This window comes from Micropterus salmoides, unplaced genomic scaffold (genome assembly GCF_014851395.1).
Source record: "Micropterus salmoides isolate LMB-PRFRI ecotype aquatic unplaced genomic scaffold, ASM1485139v1 Ms_hic_scaffold_11, whole genome shotgun sequence".
Lineage (NCBI taxonomy): Eukaryota > Metazoa > Chordata > Actinopteri > Centrarchiformes > Centrarchidae > Micropterus > Micropterus salmoides.
This window is the reverse complement of record NW_024040152.1, coordinates 9485423-9511268: the sequence shown is the minus strand read 5'-3', so window position 1 is coordinate 9511268 and position 25846 is coordinate 9485423. Positions and strand designations below refer to the sequence as shown.

At 39.6% G+C, this 25846-nt stretch overlaps 1 protein-coding gene across 2 annotated transcripts; it reads left to right on the top strand.

Annotated features, from left to right (window-relative positions):
• Positions 1-25070, top strand: LOC119897211 (pleckstrin homology-like domain family B member 3). Of its 2 annotated transcripts, none has more exons than XM_038710801.1 (15): positions 1-495; positions 7572-7720; positions 7966-8076; positions 8247-8384; positions 8768-8896; positions 11291-11461; positions 14151-14261; positions 17237-17338; positions 17720-17807; positions 18351-18516; positions 19319-19400; positions 19786-19935; positions 20695-20902; positions 22802-22887; positions 24533-25070. In XM_038710801.1, exons 2-15 carry the CDS (start codon positions 7574-7576, stop codon positions 24665-24667), a joined length of 1824 nt encoding a protein of 607 aa, XP_038566729.1. In that variant the 5' UTR covers positions 1-495; positions 7572-7573; the 3' UTR covers positions 24668-25070. The 2 variants fall into 2 exon arrangements, with proteins under 2 accessions (XP_038566729.1, XP_038566728.1); XM_038710800.1 differs by having other exon boundaries at positions 3-495; positions 20692-20902.
• The last annotated feature ends 776 nt before the right edge of the window (positions 25071-25846 follow it).

The following is a 25846-nucleotide window of genomic DNA, read 5'->3' as shown; positions in this document are numbered from 1 at the left end:
TAGAAAATAGCAGGGCTTGAACGGGACTCTGGCTGCGGTCTGAACAGCACAGAAACCGACAGCGAAGTTAGTTCGGGAGCAAGAGGATATGGGCTTTTCGTTTATACCTCCAACACAAAACACACTTTGTTTATGAGTCGGCACCCGCCTCTGTCGTCGCCCTCCTCCGCGTGCTTTCACTTCAGTCTCACCTGTTGACGCCGACAGCAGCTCACACTGAGCTGTCATGTTTCCTGGGAGGGATTGAATTAAACCAGGTGAAGATTTAAAAAAAAAAAAACTGTAGAAAAAGAGAGATAACGAGGCGGTCTGCCTCACAACAGGTCGAGGAAACTTCACGCGAGCCTGACTTGTGTGGCTGAAGTAAAAGCGCTTTTAAAAGTTCGCTGAAGTTTCGATACAGTTTTTTTTCCCGTTTGTTTTCCCTCTTTGCCACTATGTAATAAATTGGAGGACCCACAGCGGTTGTCACTTAGGTTGGAGCACGTTTTCCAGGTAAGAATTTCGTTTGCTTTCTTCGCCTTTCTTGTTATTTTGTACGAAGTCAACAGAAAATCTTTCACCTCCAAATAGGCTAACTTAACCTACACAAAGCTTGTGCAGTTCCTGTTCTAAATATCAGGCAAGAAAAACTCCCACGTGAAAGTATGCGAAACGATATCTCTGACATTAAGGTGGGAAATTAAGAGTCCCTCTGTTAGAGTAGGCTACATCACATAGCCTGCTTTTTAGTACCTCTGCTTCAATAACAAAAGAGAAATTAGCCTAATAAATCTTCCTGCCGTTGAATGTGTTTACTAAGCAAAACTACCTTCTTGCTTGAAACCAAGTGAATTCTTTGGCTGTGGTTGTAAAATAGACCTGGTTCATTGATTCGTAATGATTCCTCTTGTCCTTTGGCCTAAATGCAGAACTGAATAAAGATTATTCATTTCTTATCTGTGATTATACTCACGTAACTTTCACTGAACTAAACTACTGTTTCTCTGTTGAACCTTGTCCCATGACAATATTATCAGTTTATATAAATCCCCCTTTTGTTTACAATGACCCTGGGACATCTTGCCCTTTATCCCTCCTTTAACAAGTACATAGTAAACAGAGTGGGTGGGATTGTATGGTTGAGGATTGGTGGATGGTGGTGGATAGAGAGAGAAGAGATCACAAACACACACACACACACACACACACACACACACACACACACACCTACACTTTGTTTTGACCTGCTTTGAACAAATCTATGTCTGAGCCCTGCATCCTAGGCTGTTATTAATGAATCACTCTTTTCTTGCATCACACTTCCCAGAGATTTACTCAGGGCAAAGGAATCCCTGTCAGTGCAGGTGAACCTGTACTGATGCCAGGAGTTACACAGAATAGCATGATGGGAAATGATAAGAGATGTATTCATAATGTGCCTTTAATTTCTTTATTAGATTCCCAGAGCCCATGGATAAGTGTTTTATTTTTATTTTTTAGTCCCGCCAATAGCCCAACACAATTTACAAATAGCCTATATGAAGAGAGCAAATCCGTCAATTGTAGAAGATAAAACCAACACGTTTGGTATTTTCCGCTTTACATCGTAGGAGTTACTTTGTGACAAACCATTGACATTTTCTGTTTATTTTATTTTTATTTACTTAGCTGGTTTCCTACATTTCCTGGAGTGATGACCTAAACTTGTTGCATATATATGTTATGCTTTAATGATGATAATAATGTTGACCGCTGAAGTGGGACAAAATGCACTGTGGCAGCATTGCATTCTGGGCAGTTGAGACCCCTCATAGGACTGGAAATCAAATCTCATGCTTTTTTGGTGTTTTGTTGGGTTTTTTTCGACAGAAATTTGATTTGTCCATAGCCTAGAGTATCGAAAATTGGATTGAAAGCTGCCATCAGATGTCTGGTCTTAATCTTAATCTTGTATCCTGATTTTGAAAAATTTAAACTACTTTAAATTATATCCAAGCAAAGTTCTTGTACTGCTGCTAGCGTTCAGACAGCTTTCAACATTTAGGAAAGTCGGTTTCTTCTGTTGAATTATAAAAAGAGTTGTATTTCCTAAAACCTGGTATTGAAAAAAGTATTGTTTTGGTATTGGTAACGAAACTCTAACGTTTTCAGACAATCCACAGGCCTTGCTCTAGTGGTGCTGGAACCGGTATATCTGCTTCCTCTACATTAGATCCTAGATAGTCTACTCTGCTATTAGATTCTGTGGGACTGATGCCAGAATCTGACATGTACAGCTGATGATTGAAATTGCTGAGAAATCTTCCATGCATAAAGCTGCTATTGTAGTCACTGCACAGCATTTCAAACTGACAACAGCTTGTCAGCCAATTTTCCACAGGAATGTAGAAAAATACAGCAGAATGAGCCCAGAAACGCAATGTCCAAAACTACAAGTCTTTTAAGTGCTGAAGTGTTTTAGGTTGTTTGGATTCCTTTAATTTCCTTAATTTTCAGTAAGTGAATTTCTTTATTCAAAATGCATAGGAGTCTGTCAGTATTTTCTTACAGCTATATGCATCAGTGTTTTGTGTCATATGTGTTGCCACCTAGGTGTCAGGCAAGACCTGTCACTTTTTCTCACAGTCCACCAATGACAGCTGGGTGACCGCCAAAACACCCTACTCTCACCTGTTTTTTTTGCTCACAAACTTATACTGTGATGACAGCTTCCTGGTTCCCCCGGCGCTGAGCCAGCAGGAGCCACATGCAGCAGGTACAGAGGTCACTGCTGGTTAATCCACAGCATTGAATCTATCCTACAGCATGGTCTTTGCCTGAATGTAAGGATACGTCCAAAAATGTCAGTTTTTATCTGTTTTAATAAGCAGAAACCAGTTAGTGTGCTGTAACACAAGACAAAGCCAATTTCCAGTTTTCCAACCAAACCTCATCTGCTAAAATGAGAGCAAGACTTTGTGTTTTTTCTTCAGTTAAAGCCAAAGGTGTTGCAGGGCCAGAGCAAGGAAGTGGCAAAAAAAGGGACTCCAGTGTCTCCATTTTGACAATAGAAATAGGAAAAATGCTTACACGTCTGGAAAAATTGTGCGCATAAAGATGCTAATGTGATGATGTCAGGCCTGCTATTGAAAAGAGCGTTTTCAAAGACTAAGAGTTGGTCTGTTTGATTGAAGCCACAGCCTGTAATTGTGGCCAATAAAAAGAATATGTGACTTGTCCTACTAATTCACAGGGCTTAATGGCTGGTTTTGGTCTCATGCCTTCTGCAGATGAGACGACACCATTTACTGAAGCATTTTGTTATTGTAGATGCCCCCTGCACTGTGCCATGCCACTGTGTTTAAGGCGATGCAGCACTTGCACAGTACAATGCAGTTCAAGGTCACAGTATATTACTAGCATGATTTCACAAATTACTTCAGTTTATTTTTCAGTCTTTTCAAGGTCTGCGACCAGGAGAGGATTTTTTTTTTTTTGGTCATTGGAAGATATGTTAAACTGCATTACTTACCACAAAGTTCTTGCACTCTAGAAAATCTTATAAACAGGTGTCTCAGATCATAAATTCTGACTGATCACTTTATCTGCAAAGTTTCTGTCCTCAGACCTTCATCAGGTAAATCCATATATACTGTGTGTATGTAGTTGAAATGTAAATTATTAAGTACAAGTGATTGACAGTTGCTTCAGCCAACAGAGCTAACACACATCACCTGTCTACTGTTCACATTGCAGTGTAACCCAGAGATTACTCCCTGTCTCTTCACCTTCTTTTCAAATGTTCCTTTTTTTTGACTTTCTCCAGTCATTCATTGAGAGATGAAAAAGTTGTAATAGACCTTTTATATATATTTTACAGTTCAGTGTGTGAAATATTATACTCATGTAATTGAATTGAGTGAACTGAGAGTGCCTTGACCTCCAAGTCCGGCCTCTGTGGATTAATTATACACTGTGCATTCGCTCTGCCCTGCTCGTTACAGGGCAGTTTTGAGTCACATGCTCCATGTGTGACATGTTTTCCCTATAGTGCCCTGACATTGAACGCATAGTAACTGGTTGTAATCAGCATTCACACCCACACAGAGCATGCCACCGTCAGAGCTCTTTTGTCCTGTGTGTTGCTGGTGGAATATAGCTGTTGTCATTGTAGACTTTATGGTTTTGTGTACACAATGCTCAGCCCAACCTTTCCGTTTAGCCATGAACGAGGGGTCCTGACAGGGAAGAGGTCATTTCAGAGTGCTACTGTTATTTTCATTGTTTGGGAGTTATAGTATGCTGTTTTCAGATTCAGGAACAGGTTAGTCAAACTTTAAAAATGCTCAGACCCAGTGCCAGTGTGGCAAATACCTACTGACAACATACTAACATGTTGCAAAGACAGTTGTACAGAGGGACACTACTAAAAACTCGTCACAATGAGTCCTAAAAACTGTTGTGAAACCAGTTGAATAATGTCTTCTGACAACATCATCAGGGTTTTCTCAGTTTGAGCTTGAAACTTAATATGGAACTCCACCAATTTTACACATCAAATTCTTTTTAAGGGACTTAGGGACTACAAATGCATATGTGGAAAAAAGCATTTTGTGGCTCCAGAGGGAGCTGCGTGAAGTCTTATCTGAATTGCCTCATGTGATAACTTGCTTTAGCGTCTATTGGGGCTGAAGACTAGTTTAAAAATAAGAAAAGGGGGTCCGGTCCAAGGGTCCTTGGGGGGGTTTCAGGGGATCCACAACTAAAAGGGGATTCATTTATTTTCACTATAATTCCATCCATAATTAACACAGTGGCATAATTTATCACTATTTGGTCATAGGTTTCATACATTTTCTATAATAAAAAATCGAAATCTAATCTATCATAACAATTCTTTAACTATGTAAATATTGTACATATCCACATTTTATATTTTTACTCTGATATTTATATACTTCTCTATATACAACTATCTTTATTATATTCCTTTGCCCTTGTGCAATGTGTGCAACTGTAACACAGAATTCCCCTTCGGGGATCAATAAAGTATTTCTGATTCTTCAGATTGGGGTCTATGGTCAGTTTAGGGATCCTTGGCATAAAAATGCAAATGGTGAGACAATATGACACGAGTAGCATTCTGTTGCGTTGTTGAACATCCTGCTCTGACTGTGTGCGTGTGTGTTTCTGTTATGGTGAATCAGCTGTTTCTGATTATTGCTGATCAGTGGCTAATAATTAGCATTGCATGCTGATACATAGTCCTGAAATCTTCTAGGATCGGTTTGAGAGTTGAGGGCGGTCTGCTTATCTGTGATTATACTCACGTAACTTTCACTGAACTAAACTACTGTTTCTCTGTTGAACCTTGTCCCATGACAATATTATCAGTTTATATAAATCCCCCTTTTGTTTACAGTGACCCTGGGACATCTTGCCTTTTATCCCTCCTTTAACAAAGTAAACAGAGTGGGTGGGATTGTATGGTTGAGGATTGGTGGATGGTGGTGGATAGAGAGAAGAGATCCCCCACACACACCCACACACACACACACACACACACTATGCACACTTGATGTTGAACTGTGTCTCTGTTCGCTCCCTCTCTTCTATCTTTTTCTCGCTCCCCTCCCAGCAATCAAGTCCAATTATTTTGGGCACAAAACTGTGTTTTGTTCTTTGATCTGGCTCTCAGGCTGAACTTTTTCCATTTGTATTATCTTTTTTTTTGCACGTCCTTATTTTTTATCTATAGTTGGTGCTCCTCTTACTCTCTGCTACTGTCTCACTCTCTTGTTTTGTCAGTGTATTGTGTTTGTTTAGCCTTTTGTTTGTTGTATTTGACAAGCCACTGTGTTAACATGAAAGCATGGACTTTACTCCTGAATGTCTGTCTCTCTCCCTCTGCTGTGTTGATACTGTATCAGTGGACTTTAGCTAGGTTTAGCAAGGCCAGACAGCAAATGCTTGCACTGATATTTGTTTGGACAATAATGTAACGCAGTGTTAAGCTCTCTCTGCCTTGTTTTCACTACAATTTGACTGCTATTATTGGACATCAGAAGGTTGGAGAACAAAGTGATACAATGATCAACAAATGATCAATACTGTAGTAATGTTCCCCTGAGATACTGGAGATGGGGTGCATATGTTTTTTACTCTAGGCACTTGACCTCTGAACTTTACTGCTTTGTGCCAGTTCAACATTTTACACATGAACATGTTGCTGTTTGTAAATGTTGTTGCAGACCATTTTATCTCAGTCTTGTATAACTTTCAGTGAAACTTTAGCTAACTTTTGCTTTTTGTGCTGTTTTTGCCAATGTAGGGTTGTGTTTTCTTCTATAGCAACACTGGTTTATTATTGATGACTGTCTTAGAATAATTTATCTTATGATGCCATTTTCACCATATAATTTGACTTTGAACTTGAGAACCTGCTTCATAAGCATTTTAGAAGCATTTTCAGAGCTGTTAAATGACCCGATTTACTGTAAACTGCAGTGGTCAGTGTCTTCTTGTCACAGAAAATGGGTCTGTGTGGACATAAAATAAATTATTCAGTTTAAACTGTACTTATGTAAATCTGGGTGTTGTTTTTTTTTCAGTGAAACCACGTGGAAAATTTTTCTTGTCCATGCCTCCCCCTCTCTACTCCTCTCCCCACTCTCTCGATGTCAGTGTGCCAGTCTTGTTTGGAAGCCCTCACTCATATCTCGGCTGTATATTTATCTCTGTTCTTCCACTCTGCCTGCATTCCACGCAGCCTAATAAGGTCTGGATACAAGGAGAGAGGGACTGCACAGAGGGTGAAGGAAGGCAGTGGGAAAAGGGTGGACAATAGGAAATAAAAGTATTTTCCCACCAATTGGTTTTGGACCGTGCAAACTTGCGTGTTTCTGCTAGCATGCATGTTTTTGTTAAAGAGAGACCACACAGTGGCGGACTAAAGGGCAAAATAGAATAAAGAGACCAGGATAATATAGGCCTTTAGGTTGACATGTTCCCAAATGTTGGGAAGCACTTTGATGTACAACAGTGTAAACACTATATAATGATTTATGCTCAGGTAAATGCACTTGAATGTGACAGGCAGACAAAAAAGGACAACATAAGAGTACTTTAAAGTCTATTCTGATGTGGTCCAACATTTTTGTGGGCTATTTCTCCTTGTAGTCTTTCACTGATTGTTCTAGTTCCATTCATATACTGTCTCGCTGCTGATGCACATCAAAAGCCTCCAATGAAAAAGACACTTGTTTATCACACTTGTGTCCACACACAGTGGAGTCCTCCACCAGGAAAGAGACCCTGAAACACAACCACAAACCATCGGCCACATCCTGACTTTTCCCCTCTTTTGCTATTGCTTCCTTTTCACTGCTGAGTGTTTTCTCCATCACAGACTGGTTTCTGGAAGCCGGGGGGATTTCTGTGTGTTAAAGTGCTTATGCAGTACTACTGTGATATCCCCTTTGTGAACTGTCACCTGATCCCTGATACGCCTTCAACTGAGCAGCAGATTAGATTACCACAATGTTCAGCAAAGTCAGCCAGACCCCCCTTCTGTGTAGCGCTCATTAACTGCCTCCCCTGTCCCTTTTTAGAAATGCCCCAACATAACATGGAGAGCACCAGGAGCCAGTGGCAGCAGGGGCTGCGGTCTCCATGGATCACCAGAGTGGCTACAAGTCAAAGCCCCGCCTCCTCGGGGGCAGACTCGGATACAGAGAGTAGCAGCACAGAGAGTGAGAAGGTAAGTGAGTGAAATGAAGCTGTTGATGGTTGTGATGCAGTGATATGCTCCTGTCATGTCAAATGATTTGGTGGTGGCACATGAAATTATCCTGGACTTCCTAGCTCCTGCATGTAAGAAGAAAGAAGCATTTTGCTCCTTGCACTTTTAACCAATGAATCATCCCACATTTCTACACTAAACAGTTTATTGTTTTAAAACTGGTAAGTGGTTACTTTGTCTACTTTTTTTTCCTTTTCTACAAGTCCTGCATTAGAAAGCTGGAGGCTGGCTCAATGAGGATCCTGTCGTCGCCCTCGATGCTCCAACAGCGAATCACAGAGATCGACCAACAGAAGGAGGAACTAAAGATTGAGGTGAGCATGTTAGACGATTGTGGCCCAAACACAGACAGGCGTCTCTGCTGAGGTCTGCACATTTAAATCTCCAAGGCATCATCACAGTCACGGTAAAGGAATGCATATCTGTGACTTGCTCAACCTCTGGTCAATATGATTCAACTTAGCGGCATCTCCTGTCCTTTCAGCTGCAGCTGGAGATCGCCCTGCTGCAGGGCGAGCTGCAGACTGAGAAGAAGCAGCTGCACAGACACACACAGAAGCTGCAGGCTCTACAGCAGGAGGCCAGACAGTTGGAGAAGCCCAGACAGAGCGACCGACAAAAGGTATCATGTAAAGAAAGTTACTGTCAAACTATTGTTTTTCAGTTGTGATTTATGACTAACTTTCTTCTTTCTCTGAGACAATGTTTGACTAATAGTGTTGATGTAACATTTAAATGGCTTGACATGAGTAGCACAATCACAACAGAAAAAATTGGCTTAAGGAATTTCACATGTAGAAGTGTGTGGGCTCTGTAACATCATGTCAACGATAAGTGAAAAATAGCTTGTCTGCGACCTTTCAGGACAAACTCCTGTAAACATGGTTGTAAAAGTGACTTGTTGTGTTATATTTTTTATCTTTTGAATTGGTTTTGTTCTTTTAAAAGTTAGGTTATGACTGTATTCTAGATTCACTTCCTTCTTGCCTTGCCATGTAACCGCAGGAGCGAGAGAGTCTGGAGGAGGAAAGGCGCAGGCTGGAGGAACTGAAGAGGAGGTGTCAGGAAAAGGAGAAACTGATTCCCAGTCAGCCAGAGAGCCAGAGAGAACAGTTGATACTGCAGCTGCAGCAGGTGAGTCCCTGAGATGCACACAGCCTCTTCAGAACAAAAAGAAATGTAAAAAGAGATATTTGAGATAAACTGATGTCTTCAACATATTCATATGTTTCAAAATGTTCAGCTCTTTATTTTCTGTTTGTCAAAACATCCACAAAACTAGTTGAGACCAACCTCTTTCAGATGTACACCCCTTTCTTTAATGTGTTAGCAATTTAACATATTTGCCTCAAGTCTGAATAAGCACGCTAGTCGTTTTACATGACAATTAATGGCGGAAATCTTACTAGATTGGACACGGTGACATTTCTGTCTCCCTTGCAATGCGACACAAGTCTGAACTGAATGCTGTCAGATTAACTTAAAGGCAGCAGCAGCATAAGGGGAAACATGCACAGAAAGAGAGAAAGAAAGAAATGCACGTCTTGTTCTGCCTTTTTAAGATCAATGAAATAAATCTTATCCCTTATGCAAAGAAAATAAAATCAGTTGAATCACCTATGAAACACTGCGAAAGAAGAATCTCCTCAACAACTATTTGGACCAGGGTTTAAATAAAACCCTTCGTACAACAACTGCCGAATGTTTTTCAACTATGTAGCTGTGTCCATATATTTGCAGTTTCCATTAACATAGAAGACACTTGTGTCTGAGTGAACAAGCCATTAGTTTAGCAGATGGATGAAGCCAGCAACATTATGTATTCCATGTCTGACATATCCTCATTCCCTGTACAACAGTGGAAACTCTTTATTGAAAATATATAAAAAAAAACAATTATTTTATTTTTCCTAATACCCATCTTATTTAAAATTGTAATGTCTTTTATGATGACCCTGATATTACCTAGTTTTGACTTCAGACTTTTTCCTTTCTGAATTCAACTTGGATGTAGGTGCAGTCTGCTTCTGCAACACAACAGTCATATCAGTGCAGCTGAAGTCTGACTGATCAGCTTTGTGGTAATGAAACAAGCAAGGGGGTGTTATCTAAATGCAAAATCTATTAGATTAGAAGTGATTCCAGTCCAGTTATCTGTCAAAACCAGCACAAAAAAGGCAGTTTTAGGAGTTTGGGCTTTATTTATTTAAAACACAACCAGCTGTCCACAGCTTTCACTGCAGTGGTGAACATTTCAAATAATGCTCACAAATGTATTGAGTTCTGCAACTTTAAATATCAGTTTTAGATCACTGCGCTTGTGGAGTATCTAATCTTGCTCAACTTGTTTGTTAAGGAACATACTGAAAATCAAATAAAATATATTAGGTTGCGTTGGCGGTTATCCAAAGAAAAGTAACACTGCAACTGATACTGATGTTTTGGCTCATGACCGTGTGTCCGAGACACAGGGTGTGTTGGCATCTGTGCTGGCTCCTAGACATGATGTTGGTTTTGTTTTGGTTCCACAAAGTGTGATTGTTCAGTACCTGCTCAACCTGATATGTCATTGTCACACAATGTACAAAAGCACACAGACACACACACACACACACACACACACACACACACACACACACACACACACACACACACACACACACACACAGCAAGGTTGTGTATTGTTCCTTGTGAATGTGAAAAAACAAGTGTTTAATGACTGGTTTGGTGCAGTCCTGCAGCAGGTTGTTACTTTATCTTTTGATATCTCAGATTTATTTGGAAAGTTTTTTTTTTAGAAACTGGTTTGACACAAATTGTGCCACAGAGAAAACCGCACACATGCACACAAACAGAGGACTTAAGTATTGCACAAGAACAAGAGTGCAAGAGCCGAGGTATTTGGAGACAGTAAGGCTGTACAAGGTTTTACTTTCATCTGCTAGTTAATATACTGTGTCTTGACTCTTTTTGAAAATGTTATTCAGGTTAATTTTGGCATTGAAACATTAAAACCAGTGTTTGTACTGAAAAAGTACCAAGAAAAATTCAGGGATAAAAGTCAAATTTGATGTCTTTGTACTGGAGCCTTTAATTGGGCACTGAGATAGCTACTACTTGATGCAACATCTGCATGCTGTTACAGGCAAAGTCATCTGGCATGAAAATAAGAAAATCTGGATGTTTTCTTTAATCTAGGATCTGTGAACATAATATCATTTTGTGGAAGGACTTGTGTTGAATACTTAGTCAGCAGCTGTTGTAGCTAACAACACAATACCACTGTATATCCAAAATGCCATACACATACTTTAATTCACTGTATGTACTACATACTGTATGTCATGTAATTTCTTAATCAGGTAATGCTGAAAATAAAAACAAAGATCATACACAACTGCAAATGAAGTGGTAACTGTATTTTTTTTTATTTGTTATCTAGCATTTTTTTTAAATGAACCTACAGTATCAAATGAAAACAAGGGATGTTAACTGGTTACATTATTAATTGCTCTGTCTTCAATGCAGGAGAAAGACGCGATGGAAGCAGCAGTTCGGGCCTTTGAGGACTGGGAGTTTCGTGTTCTGGAGCAAGAGAGCGGCATTGATGAGGAGGACGAGAGCGAGAAGGAGGGGGCGAGTAAAGGGGAGATGGAGAAGGAAATCTCATGTCAACAGCATGTTGTCAACACTGCACAGGTAAACAACGTGGCTTAGAATGAAGTTGTCTGAGAATTTCCCCACTGCTCCTGCAAAGATATTTATCTACATTAATGTGTTTTGACAAAAGTCCAACTTACGTGAATGAACTGTCAATGCCAGAGACATGTGGTGGCTAAAGCACAGTCAAAATCATTATTATTATTATTATTATTATTATTATTATTGGCCCTGAAGGACTCTACCACATTAGAAGGCTTATTTGGAATTGAAGTACCCACATGCACATGTACACACTCTCCTTGCCCAGTCTCACAGTCAATGGTCCATACATGCCAGTGCAGGTTAAGACTTGCCCCCCCCACCCACACCCCCTACACACACACTCACGCACACACACACACACACGCGTGAGCATGAACTCTTTACCTTACTCTCACCAGCATCACCCTGACACTGTCACATGACCCTGTACAGTAAGCTTAAATTACATCAGAGGCCACCATGAGAGAAAAATCAACAGAGCGAAACCGAGGGAAAGCAGCAACGGTGGAGAAAATAGAAAGATAAAACACATGAGGGGATTTTGAAAATTTTGGGGCAAGGCTACGTTGTCATGGCTAAAATGATAATTATTCATGTTACTCATTAATGTTGTAATTGGGCACACCCGTGCAGGCAGTTTAAATGCAGAGAATATATGGCACCCACTCAGTCTGATTTATTGTAGGAGCCAAGATAATAATCATTTTATAACAACGAATTCCTCAGCTTTGTGATGAACACATTTGGAGACCGTAAAACTCTTCAGATTAGGATTCACACAATAATTTGAAGAGGCCTTGAACATGTTGGCACTTGCGTGATAAATCCACAAATCCGCGCCTATGTCTCAACTGCTATTGAGACATAGGCGCCCTAATGTGTGTACTGTCTTTAGATAGTGAGTAGCCCAGAACATGTTTTTTCAATATCTTATTCAGTAACTTCAGAAACAAGTGGATGTAATCACCAAACATGACATTGACGTGTATTTGACTCTCACTTCACATGCTTATCCTAACAGCGTCTCACTGTCCGCTCATATTTACAAAGACACCACAATCAGATATTCTAATTGTGAAATGTAGAGGAGGAGAGAAAGATTAAGTTGTTTGACTTCTTTTGCAGCATAAAAAGAGTCTATGGCCATGCTTGCCAAGATAATAATCATTTTATAACAATTAATTCCTCAGGTTTGTGATGGTCAGAGTCAAGAAATGGAATACATTTGGAGGCAGTAAAACTCTTCAGATTAGGGTTCAAACAATATAAAAAGAGGCTGTACTTAAACACAGTGGTAACATCTATCCAACATGCTCACAATGACAATGCTGGTGATGTTTAGCAGGTATATTGTTAAAAGTGCCATCTCAGAGTATTTGCAAACTAACATGTGCTAATTAGCACTGTACTTTTTTGTGAAAATTAAACTTAAACTCAAAATAATCGCCTCAAGGTAATGCTAGAATGAAAGTCAGGGCACCACCAAAGAAAGAGGGAATCATCCTGTGAGGACCATGAATGTCTGTACAAAATTTAATGGCAATAGAGAGATTTCAGTCTGGACCAACTGACTGACAGACTAACATTGCCATATAGAGCCATGTGGCGCTAGCATGGCTAAAAACAGTTGTTAATGAATGTTAACTGAAGCCTCCACTATTTCCAAGTTTTTCTAATAGCAAGCGAGAACAACTGTAGTATCTTTTGACATGTGATCTTTGTTTACATTCTGACATAAGTTTCAAAAGGCTGTTTTTCTATTCACATATCGGATTCCACAAGAACATATCGTGAAAATAATATAGAATTGTTCCTCAATTAGCTGGGTTATGTAAGAGGAGGAGTGCGGAGTGAGAGAAGAAGAGAGGGTTTGTGTGAGAGGGATGGTAGTTGACTCAGCTGCAGTTTGGCCTCTGCAGATAACAGCTCCTCTGTCTGTCACATTTTCCTGAGGTACTGAGTTTATATGAGTGGGTCATTTCTAAAATCAAAATTTTTACTTTTACAAAGCAATAGAAAGCACCCTGACTAGAAACGTTGCTAATTAGCATGGGAAGTGCACAGCCCAGGACCAGAGGGCTCGGCAGCAGGTGATTAAAACTGCTCAGAAGATCATTGGTATCCATCTCCCGAGCATCAGTGATATCGGTGAGTTGAACCCACCACAGCCAGAGCCTGTTCACCTTGCTGCCATCTGGAAGGGGATACAGGAGTGTCTATTGTCACACCACTGGACTGCAGAGCAGCTTTTTCCCCCAGGCTCTTTTTATTTATGTTGACCTTTTTATTTTTATTTTGTATATTGATTAGCAGAAGGGAGTTGCAAACAGATTTCTTTTACAACCCTGTTGTAAAACAACTAGTAAATTACCTTGAATCCTTAAATTTGTTGAGTTACACTCTTAGCCCCGCTGAGTCCTGTGTGTCTCTTGTACCTCAACTTGCAAAGTGGTTGTTTGATTTGCATAGTGTCTCAGCCGAGGAGATCAAATTGGCTCGATGCTCCGCATTTGCTCATACAACCCACATGCCGTCACATCAGAGATATTTACACACAACATAATGAAAGGTTACATAAACTTGGGCCAGCCAGACGAATCAGATGCAGCACGTGGCCTTTCTTTTGAGGAGGAGAAACCATATGGGAGTCCACGCTAAAGGGAATAATGTTCTGAACTTTCAGGAGCGAGTCCAGCAGTTAGAGAGACAGCTGAAGGAGATGGAAAGGGAGAAGGAGAGGGAGCTGAACACCTTGAGGAAAGCGAAGAGGGAACTCACCCACACATCTCAAATGGTAAGAGGGATTTACAATATTGTGGCTATTGTGGTCATTTTCTGATGGTTAATTTATTAAATATATAGCGCCTTTCTAGTTCTCTGACACTTTTTACACTACATTCACACACTGAGCCTAACTGCTCAGAACAGAAACTAACATTCAGAAACAGACATTCACACACTGATGGAACAGCCATCGGGGGCAATTTGGGGTTCAATATCTTGCTCATGGACACTTCGACATGCAGACTGGGATTGAACTTCCGATTAACGGGCAACCCACTTTACCTCCTGAGCCACAGCTGTGACAACATAGTCTTGTCTATGTTGGAAATAGTACAGAAGGTGGCTGTGTAAGAAATCAACCCCTATGTAGCAGGTAACTGCTTAATGATGCCCCAGCACAAACGCTGACACGGAGAAATTGTTTCACACTTGCTGCTGCCAGCACGATTCTTGGAAGTCCTTCCGGCCCGACCCGCTCCTGCTGGTCGCTCTGATCCAGCTGACGAGGCTCAACTCAAACTGACAAAATCTCCAAACGCGGCCATCTACGCTGTGTCTCTGTGTGTGTGTTGTGTAGGTTGGCAGCAGACAACTGAGGTACTATTTGCATTTAGAGGGAGAGCCACTGCAGCTGTGACAATTTGCTCTCTCTGGCTCTGCTCACCTGAGCCACCCCTCCCCACTGCAGCTGAATGCAAACCATGTCCACCTCCACACCCTATTTCCTACTTAGTGCTCTTTTTCTTTTTTCTTTCTGGCATTTTACATCTGGCATGCACATATTCTGCCCTCAAAAATGGCCACAATGCAACAAATGTAGTGTTGATACTTAGATAAAGTCAGTGTATAAATGTACTGCTAAATGACACTATACCTGTCAGTGATTCTGAAGAAGAAGATTTACTTTATTAATCCTTCTTGTTAGAAATTCATCTTTACACTCTGACTAGGACTTTTTTACACACGTACCGGAGAAACCCATGATGTGGAGAGATGTCAGAGTGACAGGTGGCCATAGCACAGGGTGCCTTACTCAAGGGCACCTTAACAGTCCCCGGAGGTGAACTGCCACCTCTTCAGCTACAAGTTCACCTTATTGATTGGTCCATACTTTACTCAAACTTTCTGGACTGAGCTACCACACGCGATGCCACATGCTGCAAAACAATGTGTCAAAAAACAAACAAAAACAAAGTGTCAAAAATTATTGATCAAAAGTCAGTATTTGAGACTCAAACCTGAGTAAAAAAATGTATCCATTATATTGTGCCCTCAGAAAACTTAAGTGCATGGGCTAGAACTTGGTTTGCTGTATTAAATGTCGGTTTGATGCGCACTCTAAAGTAAACTAGTATCTGTTATGTAGGGAGTAGTGAATGAGTGAAATTTGGAACACAACTAAATATTTCTAAAGGTTTAAATAATCTCACAGGTTGAATTACAGGTGAAGTTTAAGGACCCAATTTTAGGGGTGCAGATTTATCAACGGAGATAAAAGAAAGTGAATATTAGACTTACATTCATCAAGTTGCCAGAAACAAATGAATGGTAATGTTGCTCTGTGTCTGCTGGATCTGCAAATAGGCAATTATTTGCGTTTACTGTGTGGCTCAGGTCCATCAGCCTACAAAACATATCAGCCTACTCAACATATATTTACCATGATGCACTATATAGTCATCTACATCTAAATTCCCTGTGTGGTGAATAGTGATTGATTTCTGACTCAAAATTCTTGAAACATAATGTAACTTTGATTTTACATCTTTGGTTTTTCACTGGGCTTCAATTTCATCACAAACTTAGCTAAACTTTTCAAGACACCCCACACTGCCATGTATTATGATGAATATTTGCTGTTCCAAAGTATGTGATTTACTTAGTCATTAATTAAACTGCGCTGTGACTTTATCACACAGCCAGTGATTTGCCTTTGATCAGACCCGTTAAAATGAGAAGAAGACAAAATCTTGATGAGAACAAGCAAATCAGACATGGGGAGAGAGAGTGAGTGAGAGACCTTAACTTGAGCTGGAGGGAGGGAAGGAGAGGATAGAGGGAGGAGTAAGCAATGTGAGGGAGGGTGCTGCGTTTGTGAATGTGTGTGTACATGTGTGAGAGGGAGAGAAGGAACGCTGGGGGAAGTTTCACATCCTTGAAGCAAACGGTAAGCTACAAAATGCACTTAAATCGATTTGCATGGCTGTTGGGCATTAAGATTATGTTTGCCAGAAATGTGCTTTAATGTTTAGTTCATGAGCGCTTCTCAATGAACTGGAGGGAGGCCAGAAGGGAGTGGCAGTACAGAGAGAGGGACAAGACAGTGTCAGACAATATGACCAAGTGTGTTTGGCTACAATGTGACTGGACGCAGGATGTGGTTTACTTCTGACAGAGAAGGGAGAGATAGTTATAAGACATGACTGAGAAAATGACTTGTATAGCAGGTAGTTTAGGAAAAATGAATCTGGTTGGATCTCATTTATTGTACCAATGAACATAGGAATCATTTGTAACAGATTTTACTCTTGGATATTTACTAAATGTAGAAGAAAACAAAACCCAATGATCAGTAACTGAAACCTTTTAAATCTTCACTGTCCACACATTCCCTGCGGGCATGTGCCAACGTAGAGTGAAAGAGGCAGATAAGGGTTAAACAGTGGACTGCATGTGGCGGCTGAATTGCTCATGTGTTTGTGAGTCAAGCAGGGAGGGAGGGTTAGAGGGAAAGATAGTGAGGCAATGATAATTTTTTAACTCATTACAATCCTTCTTGGAAGTGGAGTCTTCATTCTCAGCCACATGTGGTATGTCTAACGCAGCAGCTTTCATCATAGTCACTGTATTTTTCATCTTCCCTGCCGCTCTATTTCGTTTAAACCGTCATTACATTTATTGTTTAAACTGTATTCCTGCCTTGTAGCCAGTTTTCAATACAGATCTGTTACTTAATTTTAAATGATATTAAATCTCATCCTACAGGTTCTCAAAGAGAAGAAGCCGCTCACTGATTGGTTGAACATCACTGGCTCAGCCCCCTGCATGATGTCACTTTCTCCTCTGACAGTTCACAAGCCTCCTCAGGTAGGAGCTGCGTGTCACCATGGATACAGCGTGTGCTTGTAGGGCTCTCACTAACATTAATATTCATTCAAATGTCAGAAAATGTTAAAAACAAATGTCCATCACAATTTCCTAGAGTCCAAGGTGACCTTTTAAAATATCTTGTTTTGTCCGATCAGCAGTCTAAAACTCAAAGATACTCTGTTTAATGTCGTAAACTGACAAATATTCACATTTTAGAGACTGGAAGAGGTGAATTTTTGGTATTTTTGTTTTAAAAAAGACTTCCGATTACCAAAATAGTTTCTGACAATAGGCTAATTGTTTCAGCTCTAATTTTACAAGATTCAAGATGAAGCTTTTAACACAGCTCATACTCGCACTGTTTTCTTTTATTTATAGGAACCATGCAACGAATCTATCAGTTTGCCCAAACGACGGAGCTCGCATCGCAACAACAAACTCAACGACAGACCACTCTCAGTACAGGGTAAGCTATTACCAGCCCTCTTTTTCTATTTCCTATTGTGCTCTTGATTGCTTAAGCAGAGTGCACGGTGATATAGAACAATAAACACACTCTCTCTTTGCACTCATGTCCTGTTTGTCCCTGAGTGTTTGTTCAGTTCGCTCCCTTTTAGTCAAATTAAAGGTGTGTCAGTAGAAAGCGTAGGTTGTTATTACGTAGGTAGAAAGTAGGATTTACCTGAACAGACCGGATGAGCCAGAGAAGTGCATATACTGTATACCTAAGCCCTAAATCTTCTCAGAAGTATCTTTTTTTCATTCACACCTCTATCTGTCATCAAATATCCATGTAGACTGATCTACAAGGTCATGTCAAGTCTTGTCAAGTGTTTGTCTGCCTTACTTTAACTTGATCTGTTCCTGAATGCTGCAACTGAAAATTCTTTATCTAATGTAATTCGTCTTGATACACAAATTCTCTCACGTCACATTGTATGTGAAGCTATTCGCGCTGATCGATGCATGTTGTTCTTGTGTGTCTTCCTCTATCTCCCTCCCTTCTCAGGGTTGGTGAGAACACTTCCAGACAGCCAGACCCCAGAGGCTTTCACTTCCCCACTCCCCTCCCACAGGCTCAGCAATGGGCACAGCAGTGGGCACAGACCTGGGACCAGTGACGGTGGCGGGCTCCTCACACCGTGCAACAGTACAACAAGCTCTCGCGCTGCCAGGTCAGTTAGTTCACTTCACTTGTTTGATGAACTGTGAAATTGCTTTTAGGGGGTTTCTTTACTTCCTTAGAATTAGCATGCGACAGTAGGGGCAGATCATTTTAGAGTTCACTTTCATTTTCTCTTCCACATAAGTTTGGAGTTTAAAAAAAGAAATGTATGATCATGTGACTGGTCATGCTCCTCGGACAATCAGGTGTCTTTTCAGCATGGCTGACACATTCTCAGAACTGATCTTGGTAAGTACAATGTCATCATGGATAGGAATGATGGCTAAAACTACAAAATTATAAAATAACAAATTATACCTATTATATTATAACGCATCAAGACTCTACAAACCAAAAAAACCCAACGGTGTTTTTTGAATAATTTATCATCTATCCAGAGATAATGAATGCAGTATTGGCTCACACAGCTGTAGAAGATGAAGTAAAGTATAGATAAATATCAGTACAAACAATGTAACAAATAAAATAAGTGATCATATGTAGAGCTGTTGCACAGTACATGTCAAAATACAAAGATACATGTAATGCGCTATAAATGAGAATGTTAGTTTGTACATGCTCTACAGTTAACATTACAGTGTCATGTAGCAGTGTATACATAAAGTGAGTTTTGCAAATCCATTTAATGTGCTAAAGGTCTAATTTTGGACAGATTCTTAGTGCATGTTGGTATCTCAGGAGCAGGACAGCTTTTTGCTTTTGGGGAACACCCTTTCACACATATCGGGGTTGTTTGTAGGCCCATTTGCAGTTACTCTGATTTATTGATGAAACTTTTCTTCCTCTCACAGCCCATCTCTGTTGGATCTTGTGGAGATCGAGAAAAAACTGAGGGAAGCCAAGGCAGAGAGAGAGAGGCTGCTCAGAGAGAGGGTGAGTCACCTGCCATGGGAAATGCTCGCTGACACCTCTAATATCCAGCGACACACTGCATTAGACATGGCTGTCTGATCCCTGACACCCACTCAGCTCACACATGATGGTCCAAGAAAACAGCCGGCAGATGTGTGGATTCTTGTAATGCATGTTTGCAGCATGGGCAAATTCCTGAAAAATGTGTTGCCATGTAATACGGAGTTTGTGTGGAGCTTGAAACTAGAAAGGGGAACGCTCAGTGGTACATATTGATATCAGGCTTCTTTTTTTGGATGTGAATATCAAGGAATCCATTAAAAATACACCTGTGTTGTAAATGTGTCATCACACAGTTTTGGAATATTTTGGTTAATCATTTTCAGTGATACATGTGTGCACCCAGGAAGAGCGACAGCTGTTGTTGTTGGAGGAGAGAAGTGAGAGAGAGCCAGACTCACCCAGAACAAAACCACTGGAGCCAGAGACTCCAAAAAAAACAGAGCCAGAACTAAAGGAGCAACCAAAGGCCAGTTCTCTCCCAAACTCCCCAGTGGTATGTATGGAATGACAACCATAAAGAAGTGTTAATGCCTACATAACCTACAATGCAACACGACTGCTTACAGTTCAATTAGAGGTCCTGATGTGTTACGTTAGTAGCGGTTAATGTAGCCTTGAGCTGTTAGCCTCAAGCAGAGATAAGGAGTGTGCTACAGAGATCTGTTAACTCCACCCCCCAGAATTTTTTCAATTTCAAATTTGTATACAAGGCTTTGTATGTAAGGCTGTATACAATTTTTTTTGTACTCCCCAAGACCTGTAAACAGACTTTGATGGGTAAAGATGGTTAAGTTTACCTTCAAGATTCGTCTTTCAAATCTGCTGCTTTTTAGATGTAAATTTAAATGAAAAAAGCCTTGTGATTCAGTCATAATTGGGTTGCTTTTTGGGTATAACAATAAGTGGAGTAAATGAAAATACACTCTGTCCACTTCAACAGTTCAGAAGAATTAAAATTTAGAAAAATTAGAATATAAAAAATAATGCCACTGTGTAAGTGAAGATTACATTAGCAATACTCAAAGTGAACATTAGTGACTTAGTGTTACAGTTGCAGGAGATGGATTAAAAATAATATTTAATGTATAATAACAATAAGGCAATTCAAAGTGCTTTACATATGATGTGACATGATGTAGCAGAGGCTGAGGTATCCTGATTTTTAGCCCCTAATAAAGGTTGAGATCGAAAACTACTGGATCCTATGTTTCTCTTTTCAACCACATCTAAACTCCATTTGTCTCTCCAGCAGCGCAGCTTGCCCCTCTTCTTGTCTCCCAACTTTGACCTCCGGGCCCACTTGGAGTCTCTGGGTCACGGAGTGGCCGGCTGCACTGACCTGCGGCTGACACCTCGACGTTGTGCAGGCTTCCTTACCAAACGAGGGGGGAGGGTCAAGACCTGGAAGAAGAGATGGTTCCTGTTTGACATGGACCACAGACGTCTAGCCTACTATACAGGTTAGACTGGCTGGAGGAGTGGTGTGTGTGTGTGCACACACTGACTACGTGTTTGCATGAATGGAAGCCATGTACGTGTCACGCTAGCTCACTAAAACTTAGTCGGGCATGTTAATACATAATATTACAACAATAACATTCCAGCCTCCATCCTCCACTTATTTTGCTGTATACTCTATTGCTCAAAACCATGGTTTATGCTATTTACTCCTATTTAAAAACAATTTTAAATAGCAGTTAAAACATGTTTATGTACAGGCAACTACTTTATACAGTCAAAACAAAGAGGACTTTATATAAATATAAATATTTTTTAAATGAATGAAGTTCCTCAGTTGTAATAACAGGGTGTCCGCGGGGTCTTAAAAAGTCTTAATAAATCAATTTTGCGAAAATTAAGGCCATTAAAAAGTATTAAAAAGTCTTAATCGTCATTTAACAAGGTATTACATTTTGAAGATATTTTTTTCAATGTGAAAATCCTGTTTGTCCAAAAGTTTGTTTGCTAAAAGTGTAGGTGAAAGTATTTATTTATAATGCGTAGCCAAAAATACTAGACAGGCAGTGAGCGACTGTGTGATTCGTTTCTGTAACGTTAGGTGCAGCGATCTACCGAGCGCCTATTTCACTCTTAAAAGCTCCAAAAAATAGATCCTGCGAACCGGAAAAAGATTTACGCATACAACCGACCGTAATTTCCCACCCCGCCGGACCCGCAGTGTTAATCCTCCAAAACATAGTCGGAGTGGCGATCAGGAGTAACGGGATTAACCCGGTTGGCCGGTCGCTCTGTGGCCGCCTGAACAGCCCAGTTCCTGAAAAACAAGAGCGAGATGCGCCGCCGGCAGCGGAATCGGCAAGACGGAAGACAACAGGGAAAATTCAAGGAGCGTGTGGGTTTGGCTAACGTTAGCCGGCTATTTAGCTAAATCAGTGCCTTTTATTAAAACACATTCAACTTTTCATAAAGCCGATGCTTTCGTCAGGGTCACTTTTTGTGAACAGATCAATCACAGCCAGGATAGAGCGTGCTGCAACAAACTTTATAAATGTTGAACTTATTGTTCTGCATAAACGGTTATGATTATTGACGAGTTAGTAGCCTGCCTGAAATCAAGGCTGGTCATGTAGCCTAGAGCATTTTTCTGGCACAAAGTTAATGAATAAAAAACAACCCCAAACTGAAACAGCCGTAATTTGAATTAATATTATACTAGTGTAAGTTATATACTATTATATGAAATTATATTGAATATAGGAACATCATGAATATATTAATATCAAACTTAAAGTTTACTATTACATTAACAATATACTTTTAATTTAATGTTATAATATTAGGCTATACTAATACAGTCATTTAGACTAGTTCCTCCAGGTTGTGCCTGTGCTGCACCGCCTACACTACTTACGTTATTCATTACTCAGTTTATTCTCTTCATCTTTGTTCCCTCCTGGCCTATTTGAATTTTGTTGTATTGATCAAGTGGTCGATTAAAGTTGTCACACATATTGCAGGCAAGCTCACATTATCTAGTTTAAACCAACTAAAACACAAAATTACACTGTTTCACATGATTTTGTTTTAGGTGGCGTTACAACCTGATGACATATAGGCAATAAATATGTTATAAATATACTTAAATTCCTTTTTAAAACCTCAAATATGTCCCTTTTAAAGGCGTGTGGCTGATTTTAATCGGTTAGCTCAAAGTGGCGTGGCAGTCTTAAGATATGTTGAAAAAGTCTTGAAAAGGTCTTAAAAAGGTATTGAATTTTACTTCAAGATTCCTGTGTATATACCCTTAATAACCTTGATGACTTGAATAGATCCTTCAGGTTCTTATAAGGATGTTTTTACTACATTGTTTTTCTAACCTGCTTCTCCCTTTGCTGCAGACTGTGATGAAAGGAAGCTAAAGGGAGTCATCTACTTCCAGGCCATTGAAGAAGTTTACTACGACCATTTACGAACAGCTACTTCTGTGAGTTGTCCTACAGTTCACCAACTGACTTACAAAAATCTTTCAGTCTGTGGAGAGGAATAATTTGATAAATGCACTTTAAACTGGACATCAGGCTAAGAGTCGTGGTGAAAAGGACCTATAGGCTTGTTTTAGGACTAACATGCTTGGCCATCATTAAACATAAAGATTCTTTGAAGTTAGAGCACTATTTCACCTGATCTAGAATCTCGACATCTCATGTGATTAGGGAATTTACTCCCCATGTCTGCTTTTATTGCAGTGTATTAACATGACTTAAAGTAATGTTTTATGCATTGCAGACAGGGCAGATTTGCATGGGAAAACACAGACAATCTCTGCAATTGCTGTATTAGATTTCAAAAGCAGGTGTCAGGTAACACTAATTCTGCTGACTAGAGCATTATTTGCTGCTGGCAAGTCTCAGATATTGTAAAACGTGTCACACGACATGGTTTACGGTTACATTACAATTACCATGGGAAACCCTGTCATATTATATAATCTCAATTTGTATCATTTACATCAATCAACATGAGGAGTTTTATAACTTCAAGTAAAACTACAAAATAATTTGTCCTCAGTTGTGCAACATAAGTAAGTACAAGTAATTTTTACTTGAATATTTCCATTGTATGCTCTACTTCTACTCTGCTGTATTTCACTGTGAAATATTGTACTTTGTATTCCACTGTATTTAGTAGACTGCTATAGTTACTAGTTACTTTTAAAATCAAGATTTTACATTAAAAAACATACAATAAGTTTAGGAAATACAATTAATTGTTAAAGATTAAACCAGCGTTTCACTATTGTGGCAATATTTCACAAAAAACAGCACAAATAATTATATGTAAGTGTAGCCCAGTGGTTCTCATGCTTTTTCTGTCATGCCCCCTTTCAGAAGCCCAAAACAGTTCATAACGTATTGAATTCTTATTAGTCTTTAACAATATTGGGTGATTGAAGTAAAAAAAATTATTTAAGTTGGCACAATAGCATCAGCAAACTCTTTTTTAATTTTCCCGCATAAATCCTAACAGTATGCTCAGTAATTAAAACTAGCTTTACGTGGACTAGCTAACACAGAAAAATGTATGTATATTAATATATATCACAGGGGCCATTTTCTGAAGCACGAGTACTTGTAATGGAGTATTTTTTACAATGCACCAATGAGTATTTCTACCACCACTGAACAACTGATTGTGCACAAAACATCAGAATCTTCCTTTTAGTGTTAGTCAGAGTTGTATTGAACATCTAAATATCAGTCTTCTCTAATGCAATCAACTGTTCATCTACAATCTCAGAAATATCTGCTATAGTTTGTTAAAAAAAATTATTTGGGGTGTTTTATTTCTGTGAAAAAAACCCTATTATTTCACACTAAAGCAACAACAGCCAGCTCTTCCGCTTCTCAGAAAGTCAAGACGCAACTGGGAGAGCAGCATTAGAAAAGTTTCAAATGAACTATTGTAATGAAAAATATAAAGTCTATTTTTGATAACTTTTGGGTTCAGTATAATGGTATAATACAAATCTCTACAGTGAGATAAGTAATTGCTGAACAAATCAATGCAAAAACCCGTCCGTCCCGTTCTCCTGATTTATGACATTATTACTGTCTGTCGCTTCCTTTCAGTCTCCACGGCCCAGTCTGACGTTCTGTGTGAAGACATACGACCGTCTTTTCTTTCTGGTGGCTACCAATGCAGTATCCATGCGGATTTGGATGGATGTCATCGTCACGGCAACAGATGAGCACAGCCGTTATTGACCTCTTGCATATATGACTGTAAAATCCTTGAGTGACGGTGCTAATGCTGTTTTGGCTGAGATCCACCTCAGGGGCTGATTCTGTACCTGGACTCATGAATCTTTGGATAAAGCACGTGAGACGCAGAGGTGCGGCAGTTCGAGGTGCCGAGGAGATGTGCTCGAACACGATGGAGAAAACTGGTACTAGAAGAGTGATGCTTCAGTGGTGACAAGAGGTTCACCACCAGTGAATCAGCTGCAAACCACAAGCAGCTTTAGACACTGCGTGTTCTGTTACTGGGAGGTTCTTTGAGCCTGACCTCCCCCTGCTGGTCACAGTCGAGCATTACAGGACTGGGAAACACTAGACATCACATCACACTACAACAAGGAGTGGACCTGTTTTATACTGTGGAGTGGACCCAATATAGTAGCACTTGTATGATATAATGCAATCCATATAACGGCCCAGCAATAAACAAATGTTATTAGACTGTCAGAGATGTCTTGATCTGAGCTGTAACATTTTTTGTGCTGTATTTTGTGTTGGATTGCTTCATATTGTCAAGTGTTTGCACTAAGATGTCCATATCCTGTATCTTTGTTTTCATAAATTACATTTTCATGAATTAAGTTATTTGGACATTTATAGGGTTTGCAATGCAAAGAAATGAATAAATTGTTATACATAAATGTTTTGCTTTAGTTGGGTGTCTTTTTTTAACTTAATCTTTCATTGGCAACATAATAATAATAAATAATATAATAATAATATATAGCAAAGCTTTGTTTGGGAAATTTACATTATTTCCGTTATTCATGTTGTCTTTTTATTCAGTGTTTCATTTATTTTGTGGTCTCAACGTGTGTCAATATTTTAACAGTTACTAGCCCTATTTTCCCCCAGTTCCTTGAAATAGCATTTTAAAAGTATGTCTTGCTTCTTGTTAAACTTTTTTTTTTTTGAGAAATTACAAAGACAAACCACCATGCAACTCATAGGACATGTACCACTGTTTCCTGTTTTCACTATTTCCTTTTAACATGGTGTGCACATTTCAACACGAGTTGCGTAATAAGCTATAAGAAAAATCTTTACTGATAACCTACACAGATTTCTTCCTGCTAGCATGTTGATGATTGTTGATCTGTAGTTCACTTGTAAAATCATGTGGTTTTAATATGATAAGGCAAAAAA